This window comes from Drosophila persimilis, unplaced genomic scaffold, assembly GCF_003286085.1.
Source record: "Drosophila persimilis strain 14011-0111.01,24,50 unplaced genomic scaffold, DperRS2 tig00000780-arrow-arrow-pilon, whole genome shotgun sequence".
NCBI lineage: Eukaryota > Metazoa > Arthropoda > Insecta > Diptera > Drosophilidae > Drosophila > Drosophila persimilis.
In genome coordinates, this window is record NW_020825353.1 from 464558 (window position 1) to 491123 (window position 26566).

The following is a 26566-nucleotide window of genomic DNA, read 5'->3' on the forward strand; positions in this document are numbered from 1 at the left end:
ATATGAGTGCAGTTCGGATTGATAAGACCATTAGAAGACAAACATTCTACGGACCAGCATGTCACGTGCCAACGAGGAACGCAAGCTAAAGCATCTTTTCGATGGAGGCGCGTGGAATGTCTACGAGCCAAACATTCTCAATTTGGGTGTCGGGGCTCCGGGAACTGACCTTCTCGAGTCCTGCTGCGATATCTTTCAGCAGGCCACCGAACATTGTCTGGTAAGCGAGTGGCGGCCTTCATTATGCAATTTCCCATTCAAATGACCTTGTGCACTTTTTCAGCAATATGAAAAGAAGGAAAATCAGTCGCTTATCTTTCAGTATGGACCCACAAATGGTTGCTTCGAGGTGCGGCGTGAGATAGCCACATACTTCAGCGCCATGTACGACAGCCCTGTCAACTGGTAAGAGTTGGTCTGCGGTTTTGTGGCTACAATCGTTATACGATTGGACTTTCATTGTTTTATGTTTTTAGTGAGGATTTGATTATTACGGCTGGCGCCACAAACGGCCTACATTTGCTGCTGTCGACGTTGATTGACTTCCAGGGCTATATATTTGTGGATGAGTTCACCTATATGATAGCCCTGGATAGCATGAAGCACTTCACTAGTCTGACCATCGTACCAGTCAAGTTGAATGATGATGGCGTTGATCTGCAGGATCTAGGCGAAAAGGTGGCCAAGCACAAATTCAGCTCTCAGAGCAAGGAGTTCTGGGGAATGTACTACACCATTCCGACCTATCACAACCCCACGGGCATACTGTTCTCGCCAGGTAGGTCTGTCCTCCGGTCAAATAGTTTTCATTTCATTCTCTAATCTATTTTTCAGAGGTTTGCCGCGGCATTGTCCAGCTAGCCAGGAAGTACGATTTTATTGTTGTGTGCGACGATGTGTATAACATTTTGCACTATGGCGAGAGGCCTGAGGCGCGTCTGCTTTCCTATGATGTTCGCTCAGATCCTGAATACGCCGGCCATGTCATATCGAACTGTAGTTTCTCCAAAATTCTTGGCCCTGGCTTGCGTCTGGGCTGGCTGGAGGTGCCGCCACGCATAAGGCCCATTCTGGAAGGTAGTGGCTTGGCCAACAGCGGCGGCTGTTTTAACAACTACACCGCCGGCATTGTGGGTAGCCTGTTCAAGCTAAATCTTGCTCAGAAGCAGATAGCTCACTTCCACGAGACCTACAAAGAGCGAATGCTTGCCACCACAGAGACACTCAGGGCGGAGCTGCCTAAGAGCTGCAAAATGATAAGCCCCAGTGGTGGATACTTCATTTGGATACGCCTGCCGAAGACTCTAGATGCCAGGAAATTCCTCGAATACAGTCTGGAGCACCAGAAGATTGCGTTCATAGCTGGGCCTCGCTTCGCGTCGGATGGCGAGAGTGGTAAGCAATTATTTCGTTTATCCATTGGCTTCCACGGCAAGGCGAAGCTTGTAGATGGAGCCCGGCGTCTCTGCCAGGCGCTTAAGGATTATATGATGCTCGAGACCACTCCCTAGGGCTGGCTGTCCCGTCCCTAACCATCCGCAAGGCGTATCATAATATGGCAAAAAAGGTTTATGTTTATTTATATTGTTGTCTGCTATCATATCATATATCATATCATATCATACTTTAAATAAGGCTTATAAAGATGTGACTTGGCACTAAACTACTTATCAAAGAATTCTATAAACTACACAATGCTTAAAAATATCACAAATCTGATAAACTGTTACGATTACTATCTTATAAAAGATAGAAGGTCAGATTAGAAGTTTACACATTGTACAAAATAGAGCAGATCTCATCTGCAACTGCAACTGCATCTGCATCTGCCGATCCTCTTGTCATTTGTGCTGCGAATGCGAATGTCTACCGATTTAGATATCTTCCGTTTGCTCATAATACTTTCGCTTGAATTGGAATGCCGGCTGGCGAATTAGAACTGAATGCGCGACGAGACACTACTCTGAGAAGGTCAGGACGATCTCCTTGAGTGAGGTGTAAGTGCCGATGACAAGCCCCAGGATGCCCACAATGATGAGCACAAAGTTACCTAAACAAAAGAGCAATCAAATAAGCAAATGCTCAATGGTGTCGGGTGAAACGTGAACGTCTACTCACTTAACAAAAGCCAGGCTTTGCGGAGCCCCTTGGTCTCGTACCAGTGCGTGCAGATCTGGATGAGCGCCGGGAAAGCCAAACCCAAAGCCGACAGGCACAAAGCACCAAAAAGAGAGATGAACAGCTCCAGATTGGGTATGGCCACAGCCAGAAGGACTACAGAACAAAAAGATAATCAGATCAACTGATATTCCACAGATATGTACATGTCTTCGACTTACAAGTCATCAGGACAAGAATCGTACGGACTGCGTACTCCCAGAGGAGCTTGTTGCGCTGGGGACCCAACCGCTTGCCCACGTAGTCGTTCCAGGTGATGTCAATGGCCACATAGCAGGCGAGTCCATGGGTTATGTAGATGGCAAATGCCAGCATACCCTTCACGCACTGCGACAGGCTAAAGATTAAAGAGATTTAAGGAAAGGTCGAAAGGGGAGACTGGTACTTCCACTCACAGTTCATGCTCCGGCATATTCAGCGTAATGGAACCCAGAACGGCGTTGCCGTAGTTGAGATAGCCAAAGAGACCCATGCCCACGTAGAGGAACACAATGAGGACCATTGAGACGTTGAGGACACCACAGTTTCCACCAAACTTTTGCGGTGTCTTCATCTCATTCTCCAGCGGTAGGATAACACCGATGGCCTCCAAGGCGAACAGAACGGTGCCGAAGAAAAGCGGAAAGTTCTCGGGCTTGCCGAACGCATCTTTGCCCTCGGTGGAAACGGGCTCACGGAAGATGTAGTAGCAGATGATGCCAAAGGAGACCATGGTAATGGCATTGGCCAACGTGGAGAATGGGGCCAAATACTTGAGGTTGCGCACCCAATTGATGAGGATCAGCGGCAGCAAGATGATGATCATACAGAGGCGCACATCGATGTTCGTGTCCCCCACGGCGTCCACAATGGCCTTGATGTTTGAGGCGACAAAAACCACGTAGACACAGCAGGTGCCCAGCTGGTAGATCAGCAGGAAGGTGTTCACTACGGTTCCAATGTACGGGGCACAGGCCCTAAAGAAACCCGGTCCCTCGCCCAAAGCAGTCTCCGCCACGGCCGGATAGTTCATGCTAGGAATCTGCAGCGGAGAATAGGGAACACTGATAAATATCTGTAATCCATGGGCATGGAATGAAACCTACCTTCTTCCTTCGGCACAGTTCGAACTCCGCTTTGACCAGCTGATGGATGCAGTACGTGCATATAAACCCAATCACAATGGTGCCAATGGAGCCTGTAATGTAGCCAGAATTGCGGAAGGCATTCGGCATGGCCAGAATGCCCGTTCCTAGAGAGCCCTTCAGCAGATGGAACAGTGTTTCCGAATTGCTATACGATTTGGAGTGGATTAGTTTAAGTGCCTAACGCTCGATCTCTGTTCAATCTCTGCTTACGTTGTGGGATGCTCCACATCGCGATGCTGGTAGGGATTGTAGTCGGGATCCTTGGCCACTATGGCCTTGTTCTTGCTGCTGCTACTGTTGTTGCTGCCACCCTTCTCGGCCAGCTCCAGGGAGTGGGTCTTCCCCATCGGCTTTTGCACGGTGTCCGCATGGTCGCTGACAAAGCCCGCATTACTGTGTCCATTCTTACTCATGGCTGCAAATGGAGTAGGAAATACTATTTAATAATGTCTGTTCTATAAGATCTATCTGCATCTGCATCTGCATGTGCATTCGAATCTGTGTGTCTCTCTATATCTATATCTATCTCTCTCTCTCTCTCTCGAACCGCAACAAGTGCGTGCAATGTGCAATGTTCGCTTTGCTCTGAAAATAGTCTGTGCCGCTGACATATTTCTAAATTGAAAGCAGACCTCAACGAATGTCAAGTTCAATGCAAGCGAAGCGTTGCCCCATGCCCATGCCCAATCCCATACCCAATCTCATGCCCATCCACATACCCGTACGAGTTGTACGAGTAGTACCCCCAGTGCCTTGCATTTCATGCCGTGTCTGAAACGTGCTAAAATAGAATAAAACAAAACCGAAAAACCTCTCGCAAATGTCGCCAATTTTAGTGTCACTTGTCTCTAGCTTTGGACTTAGCTGCGATTCATTCCCCTTCCCATTCCCCTTTCTTAATTAGAAAATATGTATCTGTATGACGTGGGCAATTTGGGGACATTTTACTGCCTTCCAGTTAAGATAATCTCTCATCTCATCTCTCGCTAAAGATATGGAAAATTTGGCAAATTGCTACAATTTTTCCGGTTCTTCAATCTCGCGAGTCTCTTGCCATATTATCTAATTGCTCTCGTTGACATCTTGACTGCAGATCAGATATGATACATGCACGTTATGAGACCCGAGATCTGATCTTCTGCCTCTTACGATCTTCCGCACCCATTTTCCCTCCGCTGTAAACCTGAATGACTCTCTGCATAATCTCAAGTACAGCGGGTACGGGTTTGCCTGTACCAGAAGTCAAGTCTAAGACATGCGGAAGTCGTTAGCTGATGAATGGAACTCTCAGAAAATAAGTCTTTGGCTTTTTGAAACTGTATCGAATGAGCATCGGTCGGAATGAGTCAATGGATTTCCATGGGAAAACTTGGTAGAAAAAGGTGCCAAATGAATTATTGATGAGGAAAAACCTTCATAGTACAAGTAATTGCTCTCTTGAATACCTAACGAAGTTATGGGAAGTTCTACATCAGAGATAGCTTCAACAGATCATTGTTTTGTACATAACTTTCTAACTGAAACTGAAACTGAAACTGGCGAAAACCAGACACCCTTTCGACTACGCAACACCTAAATTCGTAGAAAAAATTACCATAATTTATTCTTGGTATAAGCAACTAAAAGCCAATACCTTTAGTAGTTTGTTTTAATAATGAAGTGCAGGCAGTTTAAACTGGATTGGAAGTCGTGGCCCCTAGCCGTGTATGTCTTCCCTTTGAATGAGTCGCATATTTTACTCATAAATTAATTTTATTTGCCTTTTGCCAATTTGCAAATTGCCAATTTGTTTTGACTGTTTTTCTGCGCATGATTTAATGGTGATGAGATGATTTCCCTGTTCCGTTTTGCCAACAGAACTAAAAATAGGCGCACATACAATGCAATAATTTTTGAGAAAATGTTTGAGCCCAAGAATTCGCCATGAATCGCATGCCCCGGCCACCGCTCTTCACGTGAAAAAATATCATTTGAAAACAGCACGCGACTCGGGAGGTTCGTTGCTTTTGTCTGCTTCTTAATGTATTGTTATTTATGCATTGTATTTGTCGTCTAGAGTTAGCCAAGTTCAATGAGCCAAGTCGTCGAACGGTGGAACGGTGGAGCGGTGGAGCGGCCTTAGTAGTCTGCAGTCGTCGGAGTGGCTCCGATGTCGAAGTGGTTGAGCACCAATTTCAATTGTCAGCAGCATGAAAGGAAGGCTACGATTTGTATATTCGAGGGCGAAGCTTTTGATACCCTTGCAAAGTGATCTTTTTTCGGATTAGTATACGGTTTTCCTTATGTTTGAAGAGAACTTACTAGACATAATTATATTTGTTGTCGTTTTGGTTTGACTATCTTTAGGAAGAAACAATTTTTCATAAAAAGTGTTGTTTTTCAACCGATTGCTTTTGTAGCTACGAGTTGATATGATGGCTATGATATATAGTGCTTCGTGCATTAAAAAGAAGGTTCTGTGCAAAGATTCAGACACATGGACTTCAAATCAATGTTGATACAGAATTTATTTAGTTCTTAGCTTCACTTTCTGCATTGCAAATCCTCCGCTCAAGCCGATAATACCCTCGGCAAAGATACATCAAGTTGGCCCCACAGCAATTGCTCTGTGATCGGGTTGTCGGTCAAGACGGGGGGCGGGCGAATCTAAGCCTGGCTTCAAAGCATATAAAAGCCGTCGGCCTTGCTCCGCTTATTGATTTGTGAATTGAATTTTTTAATGTCTAATCAGAGATTTGGTCTCTGTCTGGTCTGGCAGTGAATATTTCCATCTGAATAGGTTCTATCCACAGACCGCTCTCTGGTAGCTTGCGATGGTGCGAATTCGTTGCATAAACTGCATGGGCGAAGAACACGACACGAAAAAGTTGCAACAGTGTCGAGAAGGGGCATGCTAGAATGCTCCGCTCTCAGACTTCAGTCGAATTATAACGGCCGTTAGCAACGCTAAAAGTAATTTATCATGGGTGATTTCTCTCTCTTTCTCACTCTGACTCTGAGGTGTGGTCGGAGTCCGGGCACTGCAAGAGTGCACTGATCGGACGATATCTGCTTTGAACTGTCTATAGCTTGACCAATGTGTTTCATGGATGATATGCACCCCATCTGGAGGCTATGCTGCTTATCACTCGAGTCCATTACAACACACACACACACTCACACACAGATAAAGATCATGTGCAATGTGGGTCTGGAATTCCTTTCACCAAATATCCCTGTGGACATACGAATCACTTGTTATTTTCCTGGCAAACTGCTCTGGCGACCCTTGTCCCGGGCTATTTCTGTGCACTTGATCAATGATTTGCGTCAAACCCCCACTGGCTGGCTACCGCTTGTCGCTGGCTAAATTTAAATGCAATTAGTGGGAATGGAATCCACAAAGGAGCTTTGGTCATCTGTTCCACTGGTTAGCTCACTGCCCGACTTACTTTACTAATTTGCAAAAGACTGTAGTCGCGACTGTGGCGACTCGACTTCCGTTCCCGAAAAAGTGTTCCACTCACCGACTGTGCAGCAGCTGCTTGGCGATAGACGACTTTCTTGTATAACTCGAGGAGAAGCGAAGGAGCGGTAACTTCACTTGGCATATATTCGAATGGTTCGATTCGAAACACTTGCAATATCGCTTTCGCAATCCCCAATTACTAAACCGACACCTTTTGCCAGCCAAGGGCACTCGACAAATTCGCTGTTGCTGTTGCACGGACACGGGCACTGGCTCTGGCTGTGGCACAACCACAATTAACCGAAACACCACTCGCTGAGACACCACAAAATCTAATTCAAAAAAAAAGAACCCTCGCCACGCCGCACACCTATTATATGATCATGTATTATAGTTGTTGGTTGGCTGGGTTGTGTGTGCGATCTCGGTGCGATCTCTCTAGCGATGTGATCGTGTTGGCCGCGCGTTAACGACTAAATCAGACCCAACGTGGGTCACCAGTTTTAAGCATCGCGCGAAACGTTGCACGACGCACACACACAGCGAAACATCTCGCACATTTGTCGAGTGTCGCAGAATCCACAGCGCCAGATTGGGGCTCTCGGGGCTCGCTCGCGGGGCGGACAGCTTTCATTTGTACATCAATCTGATCACTTAGGGCAAATTATAGAGCATGCCCCCGCGCACCGAAAGCTATCATCAGCTGCCACATCCTAGACGGAACTAATTGCTATATCCACAATGATCCACTGATCCATCAATCAGAGCACTAAGTATTCCTGATTCCATAGCGCTCACCTGTTGGTTTAAAGGTATCATCGTTGGGGGGCTGACACACTTCATGTTTCATGTAACCATCATCATCATTATCATTATCATCATAATCATCATCATCATAATCAAGACCTCTCTCCTCGTCCCGTTCCGTGGGCCACTTTCCTGTCTTGGCACAGACTCGTTGCCAAATATTTGGCTGCCTGTCGTTGTATCGTGTCGCCCCTCGGGCATTGGCTGCTTCTGCTGCTGCTGCTGTTGCTGCTACAGCCATATGGCAAGACCACAAAAGAACCAGTAAGTGCTGTCCAGTGACTAGACTCCCAGTGTGGCAGGTAGCTGTGTACCTGTGGCACTGCACTGAACTGCTACTGCTACTGCTGCTGCAATTAACATGTTTTTTTTCTGCAGGGGGACAGGCGGCAATCGATTCGATTCGATGCGATGCGAAGCGAAGCGATGGCTTAATGCACTTTCTCAGCGTGCAACCGGTTAATGGGGGAGGAGGCGGGGGGTGTTCTTCGGCCAGTCGCCTGCTGCTAACTTGGCCAAATGAAATTTCATTTGCAGACGGCAGTCGGTGGCAGTGGGGCCTTCCTCCGGTCTCGATCTACGGGTACGTGCCCGAGCACGCATTCATTCGCATGCATTGCGCATACGCCGCGTGCCACAGTTTGTGCCTCCCTGGCGTTCGATTATGTCTTGGGGCTGGCATCTACCCTATATACCAAGCAAATATACTTGTGGAGCTCCCTCGGTGGAGCAGAAAGCCAGCCTGCACCACTCGCATAGAGTATAGTATGGGTATGGGGTACGGTACCCATCGAACCGGTCAGAGACGGCGCTCCATCTCGACTTGCGGCTCTGACGTAGTCGCTCTTTCGACGTCTATCCACTCTTGACTTTGGCGGTGACGTTGCCAACCATTTGGCCAGACGGCTAGTCCGTGGTTCACGTGCACATCAGGGAAGCTCGAACCAAATCCATAAACGTTTATTCAACCCAATGACGCGGGAGGGTACGCTTAAAAGAGATGATCGTCCCGGTATTGACTCTTTTCCTCTTTTACTACCATTTAGCACCACTTAGAGGCCATATAATCGCTGTTTATTGGCTTACTTTGTTGCCAATTTTATGTTGTGTTTATAGGCCACATATTCGATAGGAAAAGCCTCATCTGACGTCATAAAATTAATGGCTTGGAGGTGTGATTTTCAGATTAAATGTTTTCATAATGAGGATGTACTGGTTATTAAGTTTGAAAGCAACACAATTATAATCGATTTGAGGCCAATTTTCATTATGGAACGTGACAAATTTCCATAGAAAAAAAACCACTTGCGGTTAAATATAGAAATTGACGTCTGATGATTACATGCTAAAACTAAAAACAAGCAATCTTTTTGGCTAATTTGTGGAGTACAGTGTGGCAGGCATTTGGAATTTGTTTCGAAACACTTGCAATATCGCTTTCGCAATCCCCAATTACTTAGCGACACATTTTGCCAGCCAAGGGCAGTCCGATAACAAAAAAAAAACCCTTTTCAGCCAAAATTCAAGCATTAATCTAGCGCGTCAGGCACACGCAATGCATGTTGTTTTTGAAATGCTTAGGCATACTCTTTTGAAGAATTCGCTTGAGCGTGTCGAGTAGTGCATCAATGTAAGCAGTTGGGAGCAAGGACGTGCCCACCGATGCTCTACTGTATTCCAGCATACAGTGCGTAGCAAAATGAAACACTCACACACACTCTCCCGTAGAGAGGTAAACACACAATAAGGGAAAATTGGTTTCGCCATGAACTTGTCCAGCACTTGGTGGGTGCTTACATTCCATTACAATGGAACACGTGCCAAATGAACAGAGACATAGAGACATGTCCATGGAGATGCTTCATTCACATTCTCAATCGCATGCCCATGCTCATTCCCATTCCCATTGTCACCCTCCAGTCAGGTGGTCGACTGCCCTTTGGCCTCGACAATAGTACTCGACAGAACTTTTACTTTCCATTCAGCAACAGAGGCAGAAACATACACGTGAAATGGGAAATTCTTTTTGCCATGGAACCCATATATCATACCGCTGTGCTGGTGGTGTGATTCTCAATTGAAAAATTACTTTGTTATTCTCAATTTGTGGCTCTAACACACAGTTTTAGGCATTATGCGAATCCCATTTCGGGACTGGATCACTGCTCCCCTGATGAGTGCTGATTTATTATTATTATATTATGGTTTCGTTTGTTTCGAATGAAGGAAGTGGGAATTGAGAGTGACACAATTCCTCGGATCGGGTATGGGTCGACTCTAGAATCTAGCTGTGATCCACGGACCTGCTGTTTTGGATCCGCAGTTGGAACCCGTTTGGTCAGGGTGAAAGAAGGTGCTTTGTGGCAAGGTCTCTGGCATTCTGTTCTGTTCTGTTCAGCTTTTGGGAGATACGAGCATGTAAGTTGCATCAAGTTTTGTGAGAGCTTTTTGGCCTAATCTATGGGGAAGTGATCTGCCACCAACTACTGTTTCTAATCTGAGTGGGAGATAACCATTGTCTGAACTTAAAGCCTCTTCTCGTATCTGTATCTTTATATGTTTATCGGCGGGGCACTGGCACCAAAAAAGTTGTCATCTACGCGTTTTTTGAGTTATTCCTCACGTTCTGGTGTCTGGGGCCGCGACTATGGAATTGCAATAAAATAGACCAGACGAGCGTGGCCAACAAGCACCTATGACATCCATTCCACACTCTATTCATACTCGATTTCAATGCTAATGCGACTGTTAGTGTTAATGTTAATGTTAATGCTAAACCGCGTCCATTGCCAAGTACATGTTTCAAGTGCTTCGGGGGGTGGGTGTCACTCGAGCGGGTTCCGAGAGCTTTCAACTGGAGGAGACGGAGCGGAGTTGCGCTCAGATCTGCTCTCCTCTGAGTGCTTTGCCAACTTTTGTTTAAAATTGAATGTCGGTTCAGATTCGCGTCTTTATTCTGTGATCACCAACCGCTGTACAAACAACACTCCTGCTCTCGTTCGCGGGGTCGTATACTTGATTTTAATTGCTACTGATTCTGATTCTGTGCGGAATCCAGTTCCAATCGGTGCGAACAATGACGCTGGCCGTGATTAGTGGAACAGGCCAAGCCTGCGATACTGTAAGTCCCTCGGAAAAGCATTATCGGTTCGATCCGAAAGTGATAACATTCCCCAGTCCAATCGTTTTGGATAGCGGACAGTTCGTTCGCGAGCCTCGAAATTGAGGCATCAATGAGACTCGTGAACACTGGACGTTGCAGTGTAAATCAAAGATAAATAAGATATAAATCATTGAAAATCAATCTGATACTTGATACTGATACTGATACAATCTAAAGAGGATACAATGTCATCATCCCTTTCCACTGTGCCCCTGTATATATCACTTGAGATTGTATCGTTAAGTGATTGTAAAGCAGGAAAATTATATTTGGGCAGGTGCTTATCAGGGCGCGGTGCTCCCCTGTTTTATGTGGGCCTCGGCTAATCCCTCAACTGGCAGTCGTCCACTGCCTGTTACCTAATAGTGACTGTTCTAAAAGCCTCGCGCTGCTCGGATCAACGGATAATGATGGAATCGACACTGGAACAACAGCGTGTAATTAACAATGAGTACTCGTTAGCCAAGCCCGTGGAAATGGGTGAATAGTGAATGGGGGAGGCGTCTCCAAGATCGGTTGACTGAGCGACGTACTCCAGGCCTTGACATCGGATGGTTAGCTTCCGCGTTTAGTGGCCAGAAGTTTTAAGCAAAGTGATTCACTGGCTGTGAATCACAGCCGCCGATCCGTTCCATAAATATAGAAATACGAGTATCTAAAATTGTTATGCGATTTATCGGGAATTATCAGTTGTGGGGCTATTTTGGCCACTTGCATACCCTAATCAGCTGGGCAATACATCGATTCTTAATTAAATGAGCACGCGAGACCCCATTTTGGTCTGTCATGACAGTGGCGGGTCCTGTGATCTCCTACCACAGTCCTATTAGGGGCTATCTTCAGACATTCCTTAATTAACAGCGTCATTGAAACGATAGCCGACACTTTGTACCCTGGCCCTGAAGCATTTTGTTAACCTCTTTTGCGGATATACCCAGATAGGAAAGTCTTATCCGCATTCGAGTGGTAGAAGTTTCTTGGCAACCAATGTGTGGATTGCCGATTAGTTTAGATTCTTGAACAAAGTGCTGTGGTTGTGGCATGCAGGATGCCTGAAGAGGTGAGAATTTGAAATTGTGTGATGTGATTTGAAGGATCCAAGGAAATCCTGTGTGAACTAAACGTGTGTGCAATCCTCCAAAGGATCCAAACAGCTGCCAATTAGTTAGTCCAGAAGTGTGTAAAATACTCTCCCAAAACTTGAATCAATTACCTCACATCGCATTCAAAGTCAACAACCTGCGCGTAATCGCATTATAAATGACATGTTTGGGGGTTTTCTCAACAAGTGTTTTTTTTGTGAATGGCTCAAGGATGTACGCGTACGCGTCCGAGTCCGAGAATCGTTTTGTGCTGTGTGCTGTGGGTGGAAGTGATTTGTGATTTGTGCTTTGTGCTTTGCATGACAAGTGGAGTGTGGCCGACACTGTGAATCTGCTTAGGTAATACCCGATCGGTGCATCATTTCTCTTCTCTCTGGTTCCGCTTTCAGCGTGTTCGTATTATTTCGCCTGCATGCGGACTCTGTAATTTTTGGCGAGTATTACAAACAATTACGCTAAATATTTCAGGCCAAAAACCGGTTGGACAGCCCCAGATTTAGGGTGCATGTCGCTGGTACTCTCTGTACTGCTGATGGCGACGGCTCTTTTGGCTTTTGCATATGCAAATTTCTTAAATAAAACAATTTTCAAGTGCTTGGGATTGCTGTAAATTGGCGTTCAAGTACGACTTGATTCGGATTTGGCCCCGCTGCCACGCCCTCCGCTCCCCCCCCCGATATGATATGTGATGCTGTGAAAGCTGTCGTAGTTATTTATATATATTTATCTGTAAGCTAAGTAGCTAAATCCGTCTAGATCGGTAGCAGAGGTCACACGAATTAAGGAGCGTGATTTTCTCAACAAACAAAATCAAAGCTTTGGGGCGTATGAGCAATGTCAGAACAACCAGTTTTACAGTATAACGACACGCGACAATACATTTTTGAATTGGTTTATTACCTTAAACTCTGCGAGTACTGGAAATAGTAACGGAACGAAAAAATTTAAGTATTTCTTACAGAAAATAATCTCGTTTCTACATAAGTTTTACACCTTAAGTTACTACATCATCTCTACACCATATCTACATGAAAGGCAGGTGAACAGAATGGTGATGTTAACATTAACATAACATTATTGCATCCAACGTAAAATGAATCTAAGCATACCATGTCAACATATATTGGATAGTTCCATTTATTGCCGCCCTTATTCATGGTGGCGCCACTATAGCTGCCCCAAAAGTATGCAAAGATATTTTTGGCCGCAAGCAAACTATGTAACATTTTTAGCGGTTCAAATTCAAATTTAAAATTTAAAACCATTCCACGTACAATGTAGGTGCAATTTTAAATTGATCTTTACTAAGCCCTCTTAAGTCTCAATTAATTATTATTATTTCGCAAGTTTACTCTTCACTGCAAGGTTCTTTCCCTGATCTCGAAATCAAGGCTCTCCCCAATCTAAATCCATCGCCGGATTCAATTTAGCGCAAATGCGGTCAAGTTTGAGTGGGTTTCGCCAATCTTTCAATTGCAAAGAAATTGTGAAAATTTCCATAAATATGATTCGCAGGGAAGCAACCGGCTCGAACTGGTTTCGGAGCATATGAGACGACGCGTCGCGACGTGCATATGATTTGGGAGCACGCTCAAATTACCCGTGATTAAATACGACGCAGAAATCAAATTGATTTCAATTCTCCAGCAAATGATTGATCCGACTCTGCCGAGCGGTGGACAGTCGGCCGGCCCTTGGCGTGTATTTTTGGCAATCAATTCCGGCTGCGAACAATTCATTCTGGTTTGTGGGGTTGCACGATTCAATTGGCAGCCAATTGATGCCGATAGCCGACACCCCACAGCATTACCCCTCCTCTAACCTGGAATCTTATCTACGCGATATCTATAATTAATTAGCCTGCTATTTGCCATGCACATCTCCTATTTATCTTTCCATATCGCACCCCTGTTTGAGCTTTCCGAAACGTTCTGATTCATGCAACCATTCGCACGATATCTGCAACCTGTGAGGCATGTGACGCATGTTAGTTGGGCCTTATAAGCGTTTATCTGGAATGCCGCCAAACGGAACTGACTCCCGACCATATGTACATATAAGCTTGCTCTCTGAGCTCCAGCCAGTTTCCTTTTGGTCGGCATTGGGGGTTCCCAAGGCAAAACTATCGAATCGAAATGCAACCGAAATAACGGAAAACACTCTCTGGCTGGCAAGCAAGCGAGAAAACGCCCTCTCTCTCTCTCTCTCTCTCTCTTTTCCACGCTCACCCTCTGATGCGCTGCGCTCTCTCTGTCGCTCCGTGGGTATATGCGCTCGCTTCGGGGAAAACTGTTACCGAGAATCGGAACGGATCGGGGGTTTTACTCGCCCGATTCTGTGCAAAGGTTGGCATTCTTGTTCCGTTTTTCAAACCGTGCGGTTGCTAGAACTCCGAAAGAAATTCATTCACTCAAATCCCACAAAGCGCCAGCGGTCTTGGCCTCGTACTTAGAAAGTTGTCGCTCGTTCGCCCACCGTTCGACACCCGGTTATCTCGCAAGTTGCATTAGTAATATTGCATTTCTATATTATTCCTGCCCAAAAACCAAATTGCCCAAATACCGAGTCTCAACCATTGCTATTAAATCTCCCATTAAATTCTATTTTGTATCGAAAAAAGTGCTTGGAAACTGCTGCTGGCACAGGCTGCTGCCAGCGCCGTTTATCGTTCCGCGCACCAGGATAACCGCTTCTGCCTACTGGCCACTGGCTCCTCCAGGATTACCAGCTCATCTGCTCGCTCTGCACCATGAGTTTCCACAAGAGCGACTCGCGGACGCCACTGGCTCCGGCCGAGTACACCGTAAGTAGTGGTCATCTGAATCCTCTCAAATGGGATGGAGAGCAAGGGAGCTCTCCATTGGCTACTGAAAGTCTAGTGTTTAGTTTTCTGTCCTCTGCATCTCGTATCGTCGCTCCTCTATCGCTATATGTACGTGATTCTTGTGATGTCATGTGCATGCATGATACAACTGCAATTTAGACACATTAATTTGTACAATGCACATCATCAGCACTCACTAGATAATAGCCAAAGAAGATAATTATAATAGGCCCCGTTTGAGTTTGGGCGATTGATTTGGGGAAACTTTCCGATGACTTGTCGGGTGTATATTTCGCCATATCATGGATATGGACATGTGATTCGGATACTCCATCAAAGACTTTGCGCTAATGCCATGTTATTTTACTGATCGATCGGGTCTTTCCTGCTTTCGGTTCTGTCTGTCTGTGCGACGACTGTTTATGCAAATCTCTAGCCTGTTTGTTTGGATTGAGATAACAAACTGAAGCCTAATTTCGGGGATGATTTCTGGATTTTTCCTTCCGCCGACTTATAGCAGAGGCTCTGCCCTGGTCGTATGGTTGTTATGAGAAACGCGCCACACCACTTAGTTGCACCCTCACTCCTCCCTCTCCGTCCCACAGGACAGCCGTTGTCGACGGCGAGTGGAATTTTCCATTCATTGCGCCGCACTTTTATGTCTGCTCGGGCATTTTCCCATTTGGTCTGGCATGGCAGATTGTAGGGCATCCAAGTGGCCGACTACCTACTGCGTCAGCACTTCTGAGGGTCTCAATTTCGGTCTCTCTTCAAGTATCACGTCTATTGGAAATATATCGCATATACGCATGGTACGTCATGTACCACCTTTGACTCTTGGTCTCGTCCCTCAACTGTTTTTTTCGGCTGCTGCGCAAGCGCCAAATGTTCTTCTGTTCTCTTGTTCGGTTCGCGGGGAATGTGCTGCATGTGCACTTCTGTTCTCTGGCTTAAATTCGAGTACTGGACTGCGACTCGGACTCCGATTCCGATTCCGACTCCGAAACTCGGTAACTTTCCACTGCTGCGGCAGAACGAACCCACGCTGGAGTGTGTCCAATGGGAGCAACTCTCTCGGTCCAAAAGCAATTATGCGCAGTTTGCTTTGCCCCACCAGCTGCAACTCTCTCCCTCTCTCACTCTCTCTCTCGCCATGCCTCTCCTTCTATTGAATATTGTATATTGCATCAGCCTGCACTTGAAACTTGAACTACACATCACTCCAGAGGTGCAATACTGACTAGCATAGGGTCACGGTAGCAATAAAGTCGTCTGTTATTCGGACAATCGTCATCAGACTCCTCAATGCAGTATCTAATATCGGCCCGTGACTGACACCAAAAGTATTTGGAACAGGTGACTGGCTTCGATTCGAATATCTCTGATACCTGACGTCTGATATGTGATGTCTGATGCCTGATCATCGCTGAATCGATCATGCAGGGTATGCGGAAATCGAAGTAATCTACTCGGGCTACTACCCCAACGCCTGCACACGTATCTTATCTGTTTGCAAATTGCAGGCGCCCCACTAGCCATGCCCGGAGGCGTTTTCCAACTCCCCCTTTATGGGACAGTTAAAGCCACTGATAGATCTCTCTGTTTGCTAACTGACTGACAGATTGCCGATAATTTTCAATGCAATTGAGCCCTCGGCCACGTGATTTCACATCGAATTCACTTCTCGATTCTCGGCTTACACAGTTTTTCAGACAGACTGTTCTACCAATGCGCTTTTTGTTTGCATTTGTCTAAAATAAATATAAAATTTTCCACTGCAATTTGTTGGCGTTTGCCGTTTTCGTTTTCGTTTTCGTTGTCGATGTCGATGTCGCTGCTTCTGTCATTTCAGTTTCCCCCTCATACTCCCTGTTACCTGTGCCACTTCCATTTCCATTTCCACTTTTCGCTTACATAAGTTCAATGGCACGCCAGGCTGGGGCGTTTGGCGAGCGTTTGGGGCGCTTGGGAGTTGGCTTCGGTTCCCCATTGTTGACAGTTTTAATTAGAAAACTAAACTGAACGGAATGCATGTGCGCCTCAGAATGCTGCGTCTTTTCTGTTTTAGTCACTGCTGCAGCGGGATCGTGACCGTCATCGCGATCGCGATCGTGATCGTGTTAGGGGTGGATTGATTTGGTTAAGAAAAAGACGTCACCCTTCATAGATTCGTCATGAGTAGAGTAGCGGGCTTAAAGTCTTGAGAGTATGGGATTACTTAGAGATTTCTACGATTCCTTATCGCCGCCGCTATCGCAAAGAGAAAGATCGGGAAATACCTGCCATAAAAATCAAGTCCATGAAATGGCAGTGACGGATGAGTAGGGCAGATGGGTTGTAGGCACACCCAGAATATGTATGACTCAGTAGAAGTGTGAACTTCTAGGAATCTCTATTGAATAATCTTGCGTTTATAGATGTTTTGGGCTTGAGTGGTTGTTTGTTACTAAATTTTGAGTAGTATGTATCTATCAATTTCGTGATAGCTTGTAATGATTCTATCTGCAATTGAGATTCCGTAATGGTTCCGTGCATTTCGTGCTTCTCTTACGTAAAAGCAGATCCGATCCGTACCGATACAATCTGAACAGATAGTAGCCCAAAGATCCCTTGGGTGAAATCCGCTCGCATTTTCACCCGTTTCGTTCCCCGTTGGACTTTTATCATTATCTCATTATCAATGCTGCTCCCCTCTCCCGCTCCACCGCTCTCTGCATTCGTCACACATTTCGCTATGTTAACTGCACTTGACGCCATTTTGAACCCGAAGTGCGCCAGCGACACGTGTGGTTGCTGCTGCTACTGCCGCCACTTCAGTCTCGTCTCCGCGTCCGCTATCAGAGAGAGCGCTTTCAGAGAGCGGACGCCAGCTATGTTTACATTCTTCTTCGAACTCACAATTCTCCCCTCTCTCTCTCCTGAAGCCAGCTCGCAGCTACTTAGAGCACCAGAAGGGTGCTTGCAATTGGGAAATTGAATAACAAATGATATTGCGAATAAGTGAGCGGCACGATTAGTTCGCATTGCAGCTGTCCAATTATTATGCCCGCTTTGTCTATTTATTTAACTTTTCCTTTACGCATTTGCAGCGCTATTTTGCTCTTTTCTATGGTTTACAGTGGATGCCATCTGAAGCGTAAAGAGGTTGGGATCGGGGAAGCTTTTGGCATGTGGGCACATGTTTCAAACTAGCTCAGCAAATTTGGGTCTTGTCTCTAGGGGGAAGTCAATGAAGCGTGAAGAAACGCCTTTGAAGATTATATTTCGGAATATTAGCATTTTGTGTTTGAACTTTTGTGAGCATGATCCCAGTGACCAATATATTTCTTCAAGCATATGTATATATTTTTAAATCGGTAGAAATCCGTCCTGAAAACCATACAAATACCTAAAAAATAATTTCCCCATTCCACATGAAATTTTTCATTTAATATATGTACATTTAAAGTGCGGCTAACGGCTATTTTTATCAATACCCACATATTATGGAAAAGCATTCTTCTTAGAGCCTTAAAATATAAAGATTCATTATTTTTACCGGATTCTACATGAGTTTTTACATTACCAATACTTTTTAAATGTATCTATACATGGCGCGCCGCGACGTTTACATAGCTATGTTAAGCTACCGGCTAACATTACCGGTTAACAGTCGTCTCCTCTGCTTGATCGCCACTAACCGTTTCGAGCTTTCCCATGCATTTGCTAGGTGGCGCCACGACAACCCGCCAGAATACAAACAATTCAAAAATACCAGCGACAAAAATTAACAATCAACAACTTTTATTGGATCCAATTTGCTGATTTAAAAAAAAAACTAAAAAAGACGCGACTATTTGCGAATATTTTGCGCTGACTTTTTTGCGGCTTTTTGCACGTACATATTTTGCACAAATTCGCAGTTTCCTCATTAATTTTCTGTTTACGTCGCACCGTTTTATTTTCACCGCTGAAAACGAGCGGATTCCTAAACACAATTTATATAAAACACGCCCGCACTCACCCCTTTGTATCAATTTTTGTGCGGCGATCACGTGTGGGGAGGTGGGGGGTTGGGGAGGCACTGACTGGCGTGACGTCATTCTGCGACTGCACCCAAAAATCGGTGAACTTGCGACGCTTCCCCACCCCCACATTTTCCACTCGAGAGGCACAATGGCTAGTAGAATAATGCTCGTGGGAGCCCCGTCGAGAGAGAGAGCCATCTCCTGGTCTGGGGCTGGCATGGGAGGGCATGGGACGGAAGGGGGGCGCTTTGGTTTAGTTTGTCGCCGTCATTACACCGCTGCTGGTTCGCTGGCTGTATGGCTGTGAGGCTGCCTTGAAATTCAGTTGGTTGTCGCCGTTTGAAAGAGTCACGCGCTGGGTCTGCATCTCCGCCCACCTCCTGACCAAAGGCCATCGCGTTACCTGCTGGAATCTCTCTCTCTCTCTGTCTCTCTCCCCTACTCGCTCTGTCTCTGTCAAGGTCTCTCTTTTGACCTTGGTCCGGAAGTCGTCAAGCTGAGCGCCCCCGCCGGAAAACCGCCCCTGCCGCCGCGTCGCGAGCAGCAGCCCGAGGCTGGCATGAGCCTTAATAGCTTCGGGCCCGGGTCGGGGTCGGGGCGAAAGCGGGACGGACGTGTGTCCAGTGTCGCGCTTAGTCGTCACAAGCTGAAGATGTCCTTGAAGCGGGGTGGCCCCCCGCCGGCGGCGTCGAGTGGAACGGCGGTGATGACCACATCGCTGGATTCTGTGCAGCAGGTGCAGCAGAGGGCGCGATCGAAAGCCTGAAACACACCACCTACCGCACCCACCCCACCTACCCATCCCCGCGTCGTGGCGAGGCCTAATGCTCAGCACACAATACGATGCGGCAATGCTGCAAGAGTTGTTAGGATATTGGCAAAACGATCTAATAATTTGTGCGATGATTTCTGTGGTCATAAAACTGCATTGAACTTGTTCATTGATCTTGTTTGCGTATTTTTCTAATTTGCTATTTGGCAAGCGATATTTTCGTCTGTTTCTCGGCTGCCACTGCCACTGCCACTTCAGAGAAAGATGCAGATGCAAAGGCAGATACAGATACAGATACAGATGTAGATGCAGATACAGATACAGATGCAGATGCCGATAAAGATACAGATAAAGATACGGATAGTTTTAGATGCAATTTCGGTTGCAGCTGCGAAGAGCTTTACATAATTCCCACTCTGCGATGGGACGCTCTCTTGTTGTCTCCTGCTCTTTGCCTCGCACCTTATTCATCTGGCATTCCTTTTTCACCCACTCTTTCTCTTTCTCTCTCTCTCCCTCTCTCTGCCTCTCTCTCGTAGAAAATCCCCACGGTTGTGTCGAGCGGCTATGACAGCGAGAAGCCCCAAGGCGGCAGGAACAACGCGAGCATAGGCCAACCCAAGTGAGTATATCCGCCAGTCGGATCGGATTGAATCGGATCGCCCCGATCATTCGATCAGTCGATGCCTCAGGCAGCGGCAGTGTTGTTAGCAAAGTGCACGGCGGCGCGATGTACAAGAACATTGACAACGAGTCCTCCACGACCATGTTTGAAATGTACTCCTCTTCGGACAGGTTCATCCGTTCGGACATGGCTGACGTACCCGTCCAGCAGGCGGCTGGCTCCACCCTGCCACTGGTGATCACGCGCAAGAAAGGCGGCGGCGACTCCGATGATGGCAACTACAATCCCTTCGAGCACCGCAAGGTGGAGCATCCCACATCGTAAGTGCCACCCCAATGTTACCACCTTACATTATATAAACAGCAGATGATCGCTTACGGCGGGCGGCCCTCCTCAATGACTAATCGCATTAATTATACGCTCTGGTGACCCACCCGCCCGCGTCATTGACCTTTTCCCATTGCGAAAGCCGAAGAGAATATAACGGAAATTCAATTTCGTTGCCATTGTCCTTGGTCTCTTGGCTTCCAAACTAAAAATAAAAATAAAAATAAAAATAAGGTAAATTCGCAAGGAAAATCTCAGGCGAATGAAAAGAAAACGCAGAAAGAAAACGAGAAGCCTCGCCAAATGTTTTGCTCGACTCGTTTATCGTGTGGAATGAGGAACGCTGCTCTCCTAATCACCCACCCGTCCCCTTCACACCCATACGCCCTCTCACGCCCTCTTACGCCCGACGTTTGACGCCTGACGAGAGCAAACGCATCCGCACGGCCTTGCATCAAGAGATGATGCATGAGAGACCGGGCGGTGGGTGGAGGAGGCGTGCAGTGGCTATTTTCGGCTATGTCCACGAAAATCACTATTGACCAAAGCTTTTGGGCGCATGCCTTCGAAATTGTTTTGCTATGGAATAGGCCTGTTATGTGCAATTTCCATTTGTGCGCCACATCAGCTGCTCCCCACTGCAGGGGGCTTTTCCAACGAAAAACGTGATTCGCCCACGTAAAATGTATTCGATTTTTGACAGCAAAATGCGGCGCCCATTAACCTTTAGAATATATTGATCGCACATATGTTAATTTATTATTTGATTCGAATTTCCTTAGGGATCTGGAGACATTTGTGCATCTGCTGAAGGGCTCCCTGGGCTCGGGCATCCTGGCCATGCCCATGGCCTTCTCACATGCGGGTCTGTGGTTCGGCTTAGTGGCCACTTTCGCCGTAGGAACCCTCTGCACCTATTGCGTGCACGTCCTGGTGAAGTGCGCCCATATCCTGTGCCGTCGACGCAAGATTCCGATGATGGGATTCGCAGACGTGGCCGAACAGGCCTTCTTGGATGGTCCTCCTGCGCTGAACCGCTGGTCCCGCTTCATACGCTTCATGGTGAACAGTTTTCTGGTGCTAGATCTGCTTGGCTGCTGCTGCATCTACCTGGTGTTCGTGGCAACCAACGTGGAGCAGGTGGTGAGCGTCTATCTGGAGACCGTGCTGAGTGTACGCGTCTGGATTATGATTGTGACCGTGCCGCTGATCTTCATGTGCCTGGTGCGGAACCTCAAGTTCCTTACGCCCTTCTCCATGATCGCCAACATCCTGATGTTTGTGGGCATTGTTATCACCTTCATCTATATGTTCACCGACCTCCCGGCTCCCGCTGAGCGCCCCGGCCTGGTAGCCGTCTCGGAGTGGCCCCTCTTCTTCGGCACCGTGATCTTCGCCCTGGAGGGCATCGGCGTAGTGATGTCCCTGGAGAACGACATGAGGAACCCCACTCACTTCATCGGCTGCCCCTCCGTGCTGAACTTTGGCATGGGTCTGGTCATTGCCCTGTACACCCTTGTGGGCTTCTTCGGCTTTCTTAAGTACGGTCCCGACACACAGGCTAGCATTACGCTTAACCTGCCCCTGGAAGACAAGTGAGCTACCTAATCTATAATTCTTAGAACATCCAAACTCATCCAAAATACTGTTCTTTGCCTTGTCTGCAGATTGGCTCAGTCCGTGAAACTGATGATTGCCATTGCCATCTTCTTTACCTTCACGCTGCAGTTCTACGTGCCCATCTCGATCCTCTGGAAAGGGCTGGAGCACAAGATCAGACCAGAACGCCAGAACATCAGCGAGTACGGACTGCGTGTGGCGTTGGTGGTAAGCTATGATGCTTAATCTGCTTTTGGAAGCGTCTGCTGAAACTGTTATCTCTTTCAGGTGCTGTGCGGAGGCATTGCCGTGGCGTTGCCCAACTTGGGGCCCTTCATCTCGCTTATTGGAGCCGTGTGCCTCAGTACGCTGGGCATGATCGTGCCGGCGACAATCGAGCTGGCCGTGTACCACGAGGACCCCGGCTATGGACGCTTCAACTGGCGGTTGTGGAAGAACTCGGGCCTGATACTGTTCGGAGTGGTAGGCTTTGTGGCCGGCACATACGTGAGCATCATCGAATTCCATGCCGAGTTCAGTGGCGGCCATTAAGCCTCCGCCTCGTGGGGCCGCGCAGCTTATTGCTAATTTAATTTAAATTAGTCTTAAATGAAACTCGTCTAAGCACAGGGATGTCTAAGTTAAGTTTTTAACTAATTTTAGGGCTAACCAAAGTTTTCTAGGACTCTAAACTTCCTGTCTCCCCATGTGGTTATCCTGCTTCCCCTTTTCGTCCTGCTCCTCTTTCTCTTCCCTTCACTCCTTTCAACTATCCCCCCATGCCCCATTAGCCCCAGCTGCAAACCGAAAGGAAACTCTTACAAACAACAAAAGTATTTCGATTTAGTCGATGCCATGTTCACCACGCGGACGTGGCATTAAGCTTACTTAGGAATTCTTCTAGAAGTGATTTTGTATCGTAGTGATTTTGAAAACAACTTAGTCGTAATTTAGTTCCTACTCTCGTTGTTCGAACTAGGCCAAGACACATGGACGGACGCAGCCAAAATTTGTTGCTTCTGCTCGTCTATTTTTTTTGTTTTTTTTTTTTCATATACTGTACATTATATACGCCCTATTTCAATAATCATGACATATTATCCAATACACAAAGACCCGTTGCCCCTCACTGGCTCAATAAAGCCCAGGGGCAACAGAAAATCGCATTAAAAAAATAATAAAATCTTTGAAAACCACCCAATGGTCAATTATTTGAGCTATAACTCGGCTGAATAGCGGTTGATCTGGGCGTGGCATGACTTTTCGTGATGGGGAGAGTCCTGCCAACCGATTGGCATCAGAAAACAGGACATCCAGCTTATCACGATTTTCGCAAAAAGTCATGATGGTTACATCATTGAATTTGCCAAAAATCGGCCTCATTTTCGTAGTCGAGATTTTGACGCCGTTCGACAGGCTGGATCCTTGCGATCCTGGCCGAGTCGGTCCTTCGCCGATCTGGCCCTATTTGCCTGAGATATAGCCTTCCGAAGATTGTGATTTGCGTATCTTTAAGATACTGGTTATTTCTGCAAGCTATATCTCGGCTACACAGCGGCCGATCGGGGCGAGGCATGACTTTTTGTGATGGGGAGAGTCCTGCCAACCGATTGGCATCAGAAAAAAGGACATCCAGCTTATCACGATTTTCGCAAAAAGTCATTGAATTAGCCAAAAATCGGCCTCATTTTCGTAGTCGAGATTTTGATGCCGTTCGACAGGCTGGATCCTTGCGATCCTGGGACAGTTGGTCCTTCGCCGATCTGGCCCTATTTATATGAGATACAGCCTTCGGAAGATTTGGATTTACGCTTCATGGAAATACTGGGTTTTTCTGTACGCTATATCTCGGCTGAAGAGCGGCCGATCTGGGCGTGGCATGACTTTTCGTGATGGGGAGAGTCCTGCCAACCGATTGGCATCAGAAAACAGGACATCCAGCTTATCACGATTTTCGCAAAAAATCATGATGGTTACATCATTGAATTTGCCAAAAGTCGGCCTCATTTTCGTAGTCGAGATTTTGATGCCGTTCGACAGGCTGGATCCTTGCGATCCTGGGACAGTTGGTCTTTCGCCGATCTGGCCCTATTTGTCTGAGATATAGCCTTCGGAAGATTTGGATTTACGCTTCAGGGAAATACTGGGTTTTTCTGTACGCTATATCTCGGCTGAAGAGCGGCCGATCTGGGCGTGGCATGACTTTTCGTGATGGGCAGAGTCCTGCCAACCGATTGGCATCAGAAAACAGGACATCCAGCTTATCACGATTTTCGCAAAAAATCATGATGGTTACATCATTGAATTTGCCAAAAATCGGCCTCATTTTCGTAGTCGAGATTTTGATGCCGTTCGACAGGCTGGATCCTTGCGATCCTGGCCGAGTCGGTCCTTCGCCGATCTGGCCCTATTTGTCTGAGATATAGCCTTCGGAAGATTTGGATTTATGCTTCAGGGAAATACTGGGTTTTTCTGTACGCTATATCTCGGCTGAACAGCGGCCGAGCTAAGGGTGGCATGACTTTTCGTGATGAGCAGAGTCCTGCCAACCGATTGGCATCAGAAAACAGGACATCCAGCTTATCACGATTTTCGCAAAAAATCATGATGGTTACATCATTGAATTTGCCAAAAATCGGCCTCATTTTCGTAGTCGAGATTTTGATGCCGTTCGACAGGCTGGATCCTTGCGATCCTGGGACAGTTGGTCCTTCGCCGATCTGGCCCTATTTGTATGGGATATAGCGATTGCTGTTTTTTTCTATATGCTGTATCTCTGCTATACGGTGGCTAGTTGGGGAGAGGTATGTCATTTCGTGATCGGGGGACATCCTTGATGGAGTCCTTATCGAGGATTAATAATATTGTGTCCCCTCAGTACATATGACTTACTTTTCTCCACCATTTTATTCCGATCAGGTCGTGCCCCAATCAGGTCGCTAAGGCTGCGGCGTTTCTCGTCCAGTTTGGACATTTCTTGATTAATCTGGTCCCCTGCGACCATGCCTACAACCTTTTGTCCTATGTCCTTAGCGAAGACATTCAGTCGTCATTTTTGATAAGCATCTCTCATGACAAGTGCGTGCAAAATGCAGATAGAGAGATCGCGAAGAGATCTCCCCAGCCCACATGAGCGAACAAATCAATTCTGATTATAACCGAAACTGATAATTCTGATACTGACTGAGTATCGGGTATAAGTGTAATTGTATTTATTTATTTAATTTTTTATTTGGAGGCCGTTCTGAATCTTCCACGCCTTCTTGTGATCGAAAAAAAACCCCTTTGATCAGTCCGATGATCAGTTGATGATGATGTCAAAGTTTGTCCTCCATCTCTAACGACCCTGCAGACTCCTTGGTCATCATCGAAGTTGATCGCGGTGCTCCTGGGCGATGTCGTCACGTAGGCTGCGCGGATCCCTTTGCGCACGAAGTAATACTGACTCTGGAATCGCATTATAAACATTAGATTGGGAGGAAAGACAGTCCATGACTACGCTTACCACATTTATCGGTCACAGGGGAGTATCACACTCCACGGAAAAAGACCTAGAAAGTATTTAAATGAGAAAGAAAGAAGTTCTTGTGGAGAAACTGTCCGCCAATTCCTTAATGATGTTGTTGGGATTCCGGTTAACAATCGCTAGCATTTAAATTTATTTCCTCAAAATCTATTTCACAGTGTGAGGCTAAGACTCCACCTATGACTTGGGGACCTTGAGCCCTATTGACATTTCCCAACGCCTACTCGACGGCGGAAGATTTGCTTTGGCTGAATGTTTGTTTGCGCACAGGGCAAACAATCCAAGCACTTGATAGCGGCGATAGCGGATGAACAACAGTTCGCAAGCGAATTGGCAACAATTCGCGAGCTTTCCCACGCTACTCCCAAATTAATATGTGATATGAGGCGCTGAAAGCAGAAGCGATATGATACGACACGACACAACCCACCAAGAAAGAGCAGCGAGGAAACGTAGGAAACCCAATGCGAACTCAAGTCGACGAAAGATAAGATATTTATCCAGGTGCTCGCTCGCAGCTCCATGCTCCGGCTCCGGCTCCGGCTACGGATCAGGGCTCTGGGCTCTGGCTTCCTCCTTCTCTCGCAATCGTAATCACCCACAAAAAGTGTTGGCGAAAAGGCAAACGAGGAGCCGAGCCGTCGAGCGAGCGAGCAATAAAAACACGAAAAGGGAAATGTGCAAACGCAATTCAATCCCGCGTCCAACTGAAAACTGAACCGTGAGAAAATTACACCCACAGATAACACACAGCCAACGCCACAGTCAAGGGCCAGGGCAAGAGTAAGAGCAAGAACGAGAGCCGTAGCCATAGCCATAGCCATAGCCAGACCGCATCCACAAGATACTTTACTGCAGCGATAAGCGTTTTGCATTGTGACGCAATATGAGGTTGAGGTTGCTTGAGTGTGTGCACAATTGAAAAATTACTGTTTGCCCAGCGAGAGTTTAAAGTTCGTTCCCCAACCAAATTGTATCTCTCGCATACACACACACACACACACGCATCGATAAGGGGCAGCGTGTGAACCCAATCAGAGACCCACTGATTGACCATGCG

General features: G+C 46.7%; 3 protein-coding genes and 1 long non-coding RNA gene across 9 annotated transcripts; 2 read left to right on the forward strand and 2 right to left on the reverse strand.

The window, feature by feature from the left end:
- The first annotated feature begins 9 nt into the window (after positions 1-9).
- On the forward strand, positions 10-20031 carry LOC6602304 (uncharacterized protein YER152C). Its single transcript, XM_002027327.2, has 5 exons — positions 10-220; positions 284-405; positions 477-778; positions 835-1395; positions 19969-20031. The coding sequence occupies exons 1-5, from the start codon at positions 59-61 to the stop codon at positions 19998-20000; spliced, it is 1179 nt and encodes a 392-aa protein (XP_002027363.2). The 5' UTR covers positions 10-58; the 3' UTR covers positions 20001-20031.
- LOC6602306 (proton-coupled amino acid transporter-like protein CG1139) lies at positions 1338-23176 on the forward strand. 4 transcript variants are annotated; one of them, XM_026992688.1, is made up of 6 exons: positions 1338-1395; positions 19969-20051; positions 20225-20374; positions 21164-21976; positions 22049-22208; positions 22269-23176. In XM_026992688.1, the coding sequence occupies exons 1-6, from the start codon at positions 1384-1386 to the stop codon at positions 22530-22532; spliced, it is 1482 nt and encodes a 493-aa protein (XP_026848489.1). In that variant the 5' UTR covers positions 1338-1383; the 3' UTR covers positions 22533-23176. The 4 variants fall into 4 exon arrangements, with proteins under 4 accessions (XP_026848489.1, XP_026848487.1, XP_026848486.1 ...); XM_026992686.1 differs by lacking the exon at positions 1338-1395 and adding an exon at positions 10622-10681; XM_026992685.1 differs by lacking the exon at positions 1338-1395 and adding an exon at positions 14211-14629.
- LOC6602305 (proton-coupled amino acid transporter-like protein CG1139) lies at positions 1552-7819 on the reverse strand. 3 transcript variants are annotated; one of them, XM_026992683.1, is made up of 7 exons: positions 7552-7819; positions 3516-3720; positions 3264-3450; positions 2574-3199; positions 2340-2515; positions 2119-2274; positions 1552-2050 (listed from the first exon to the last, which is right to left on the reverse strand). In XM_026992683.1, the coding sequence occupies exons 1-7, from the start codon at positions 7799-7801 to the stop codon at positions 1959-1961; spliced, it is 1692 nt and encodes a 563-aa protein (XP_026848484.1). In that variant the 5' UTR covers positions 7802-7819; the 3' UTR covers positions 1552-1958. The 3 variants fall into 3 exon arrangements, with proteins under 3 accessions (XP_026848484.1, XP_002027364.1, XP_026848485.1); XM_002027328.2 differs by lacking the exon at positions 7552-7819 and adding an exon at positions 6812-7204; XM_026992684.1 differs by lacking the exon at positions 7552-7819 and adding an exon at positions 7124-7190.
- Positions 23177-25227: 2051 nt separating the features above from the next.
- Positions 25228-26113, reverse strand: LOC113566564. The gene is made up of 3 exons (XR_003409138.1): positions 25937-26113; positions 25486-25531; positions 25228-25427 (listed from the first exon to the last, which is right to left on the reverse strand). It is a non-coding gene; the product is annotated as an uncharacterized LOC113566564 (long non-coding RNA).
- Positions 26114-26566: the final 453 nt, after the last annotated feature.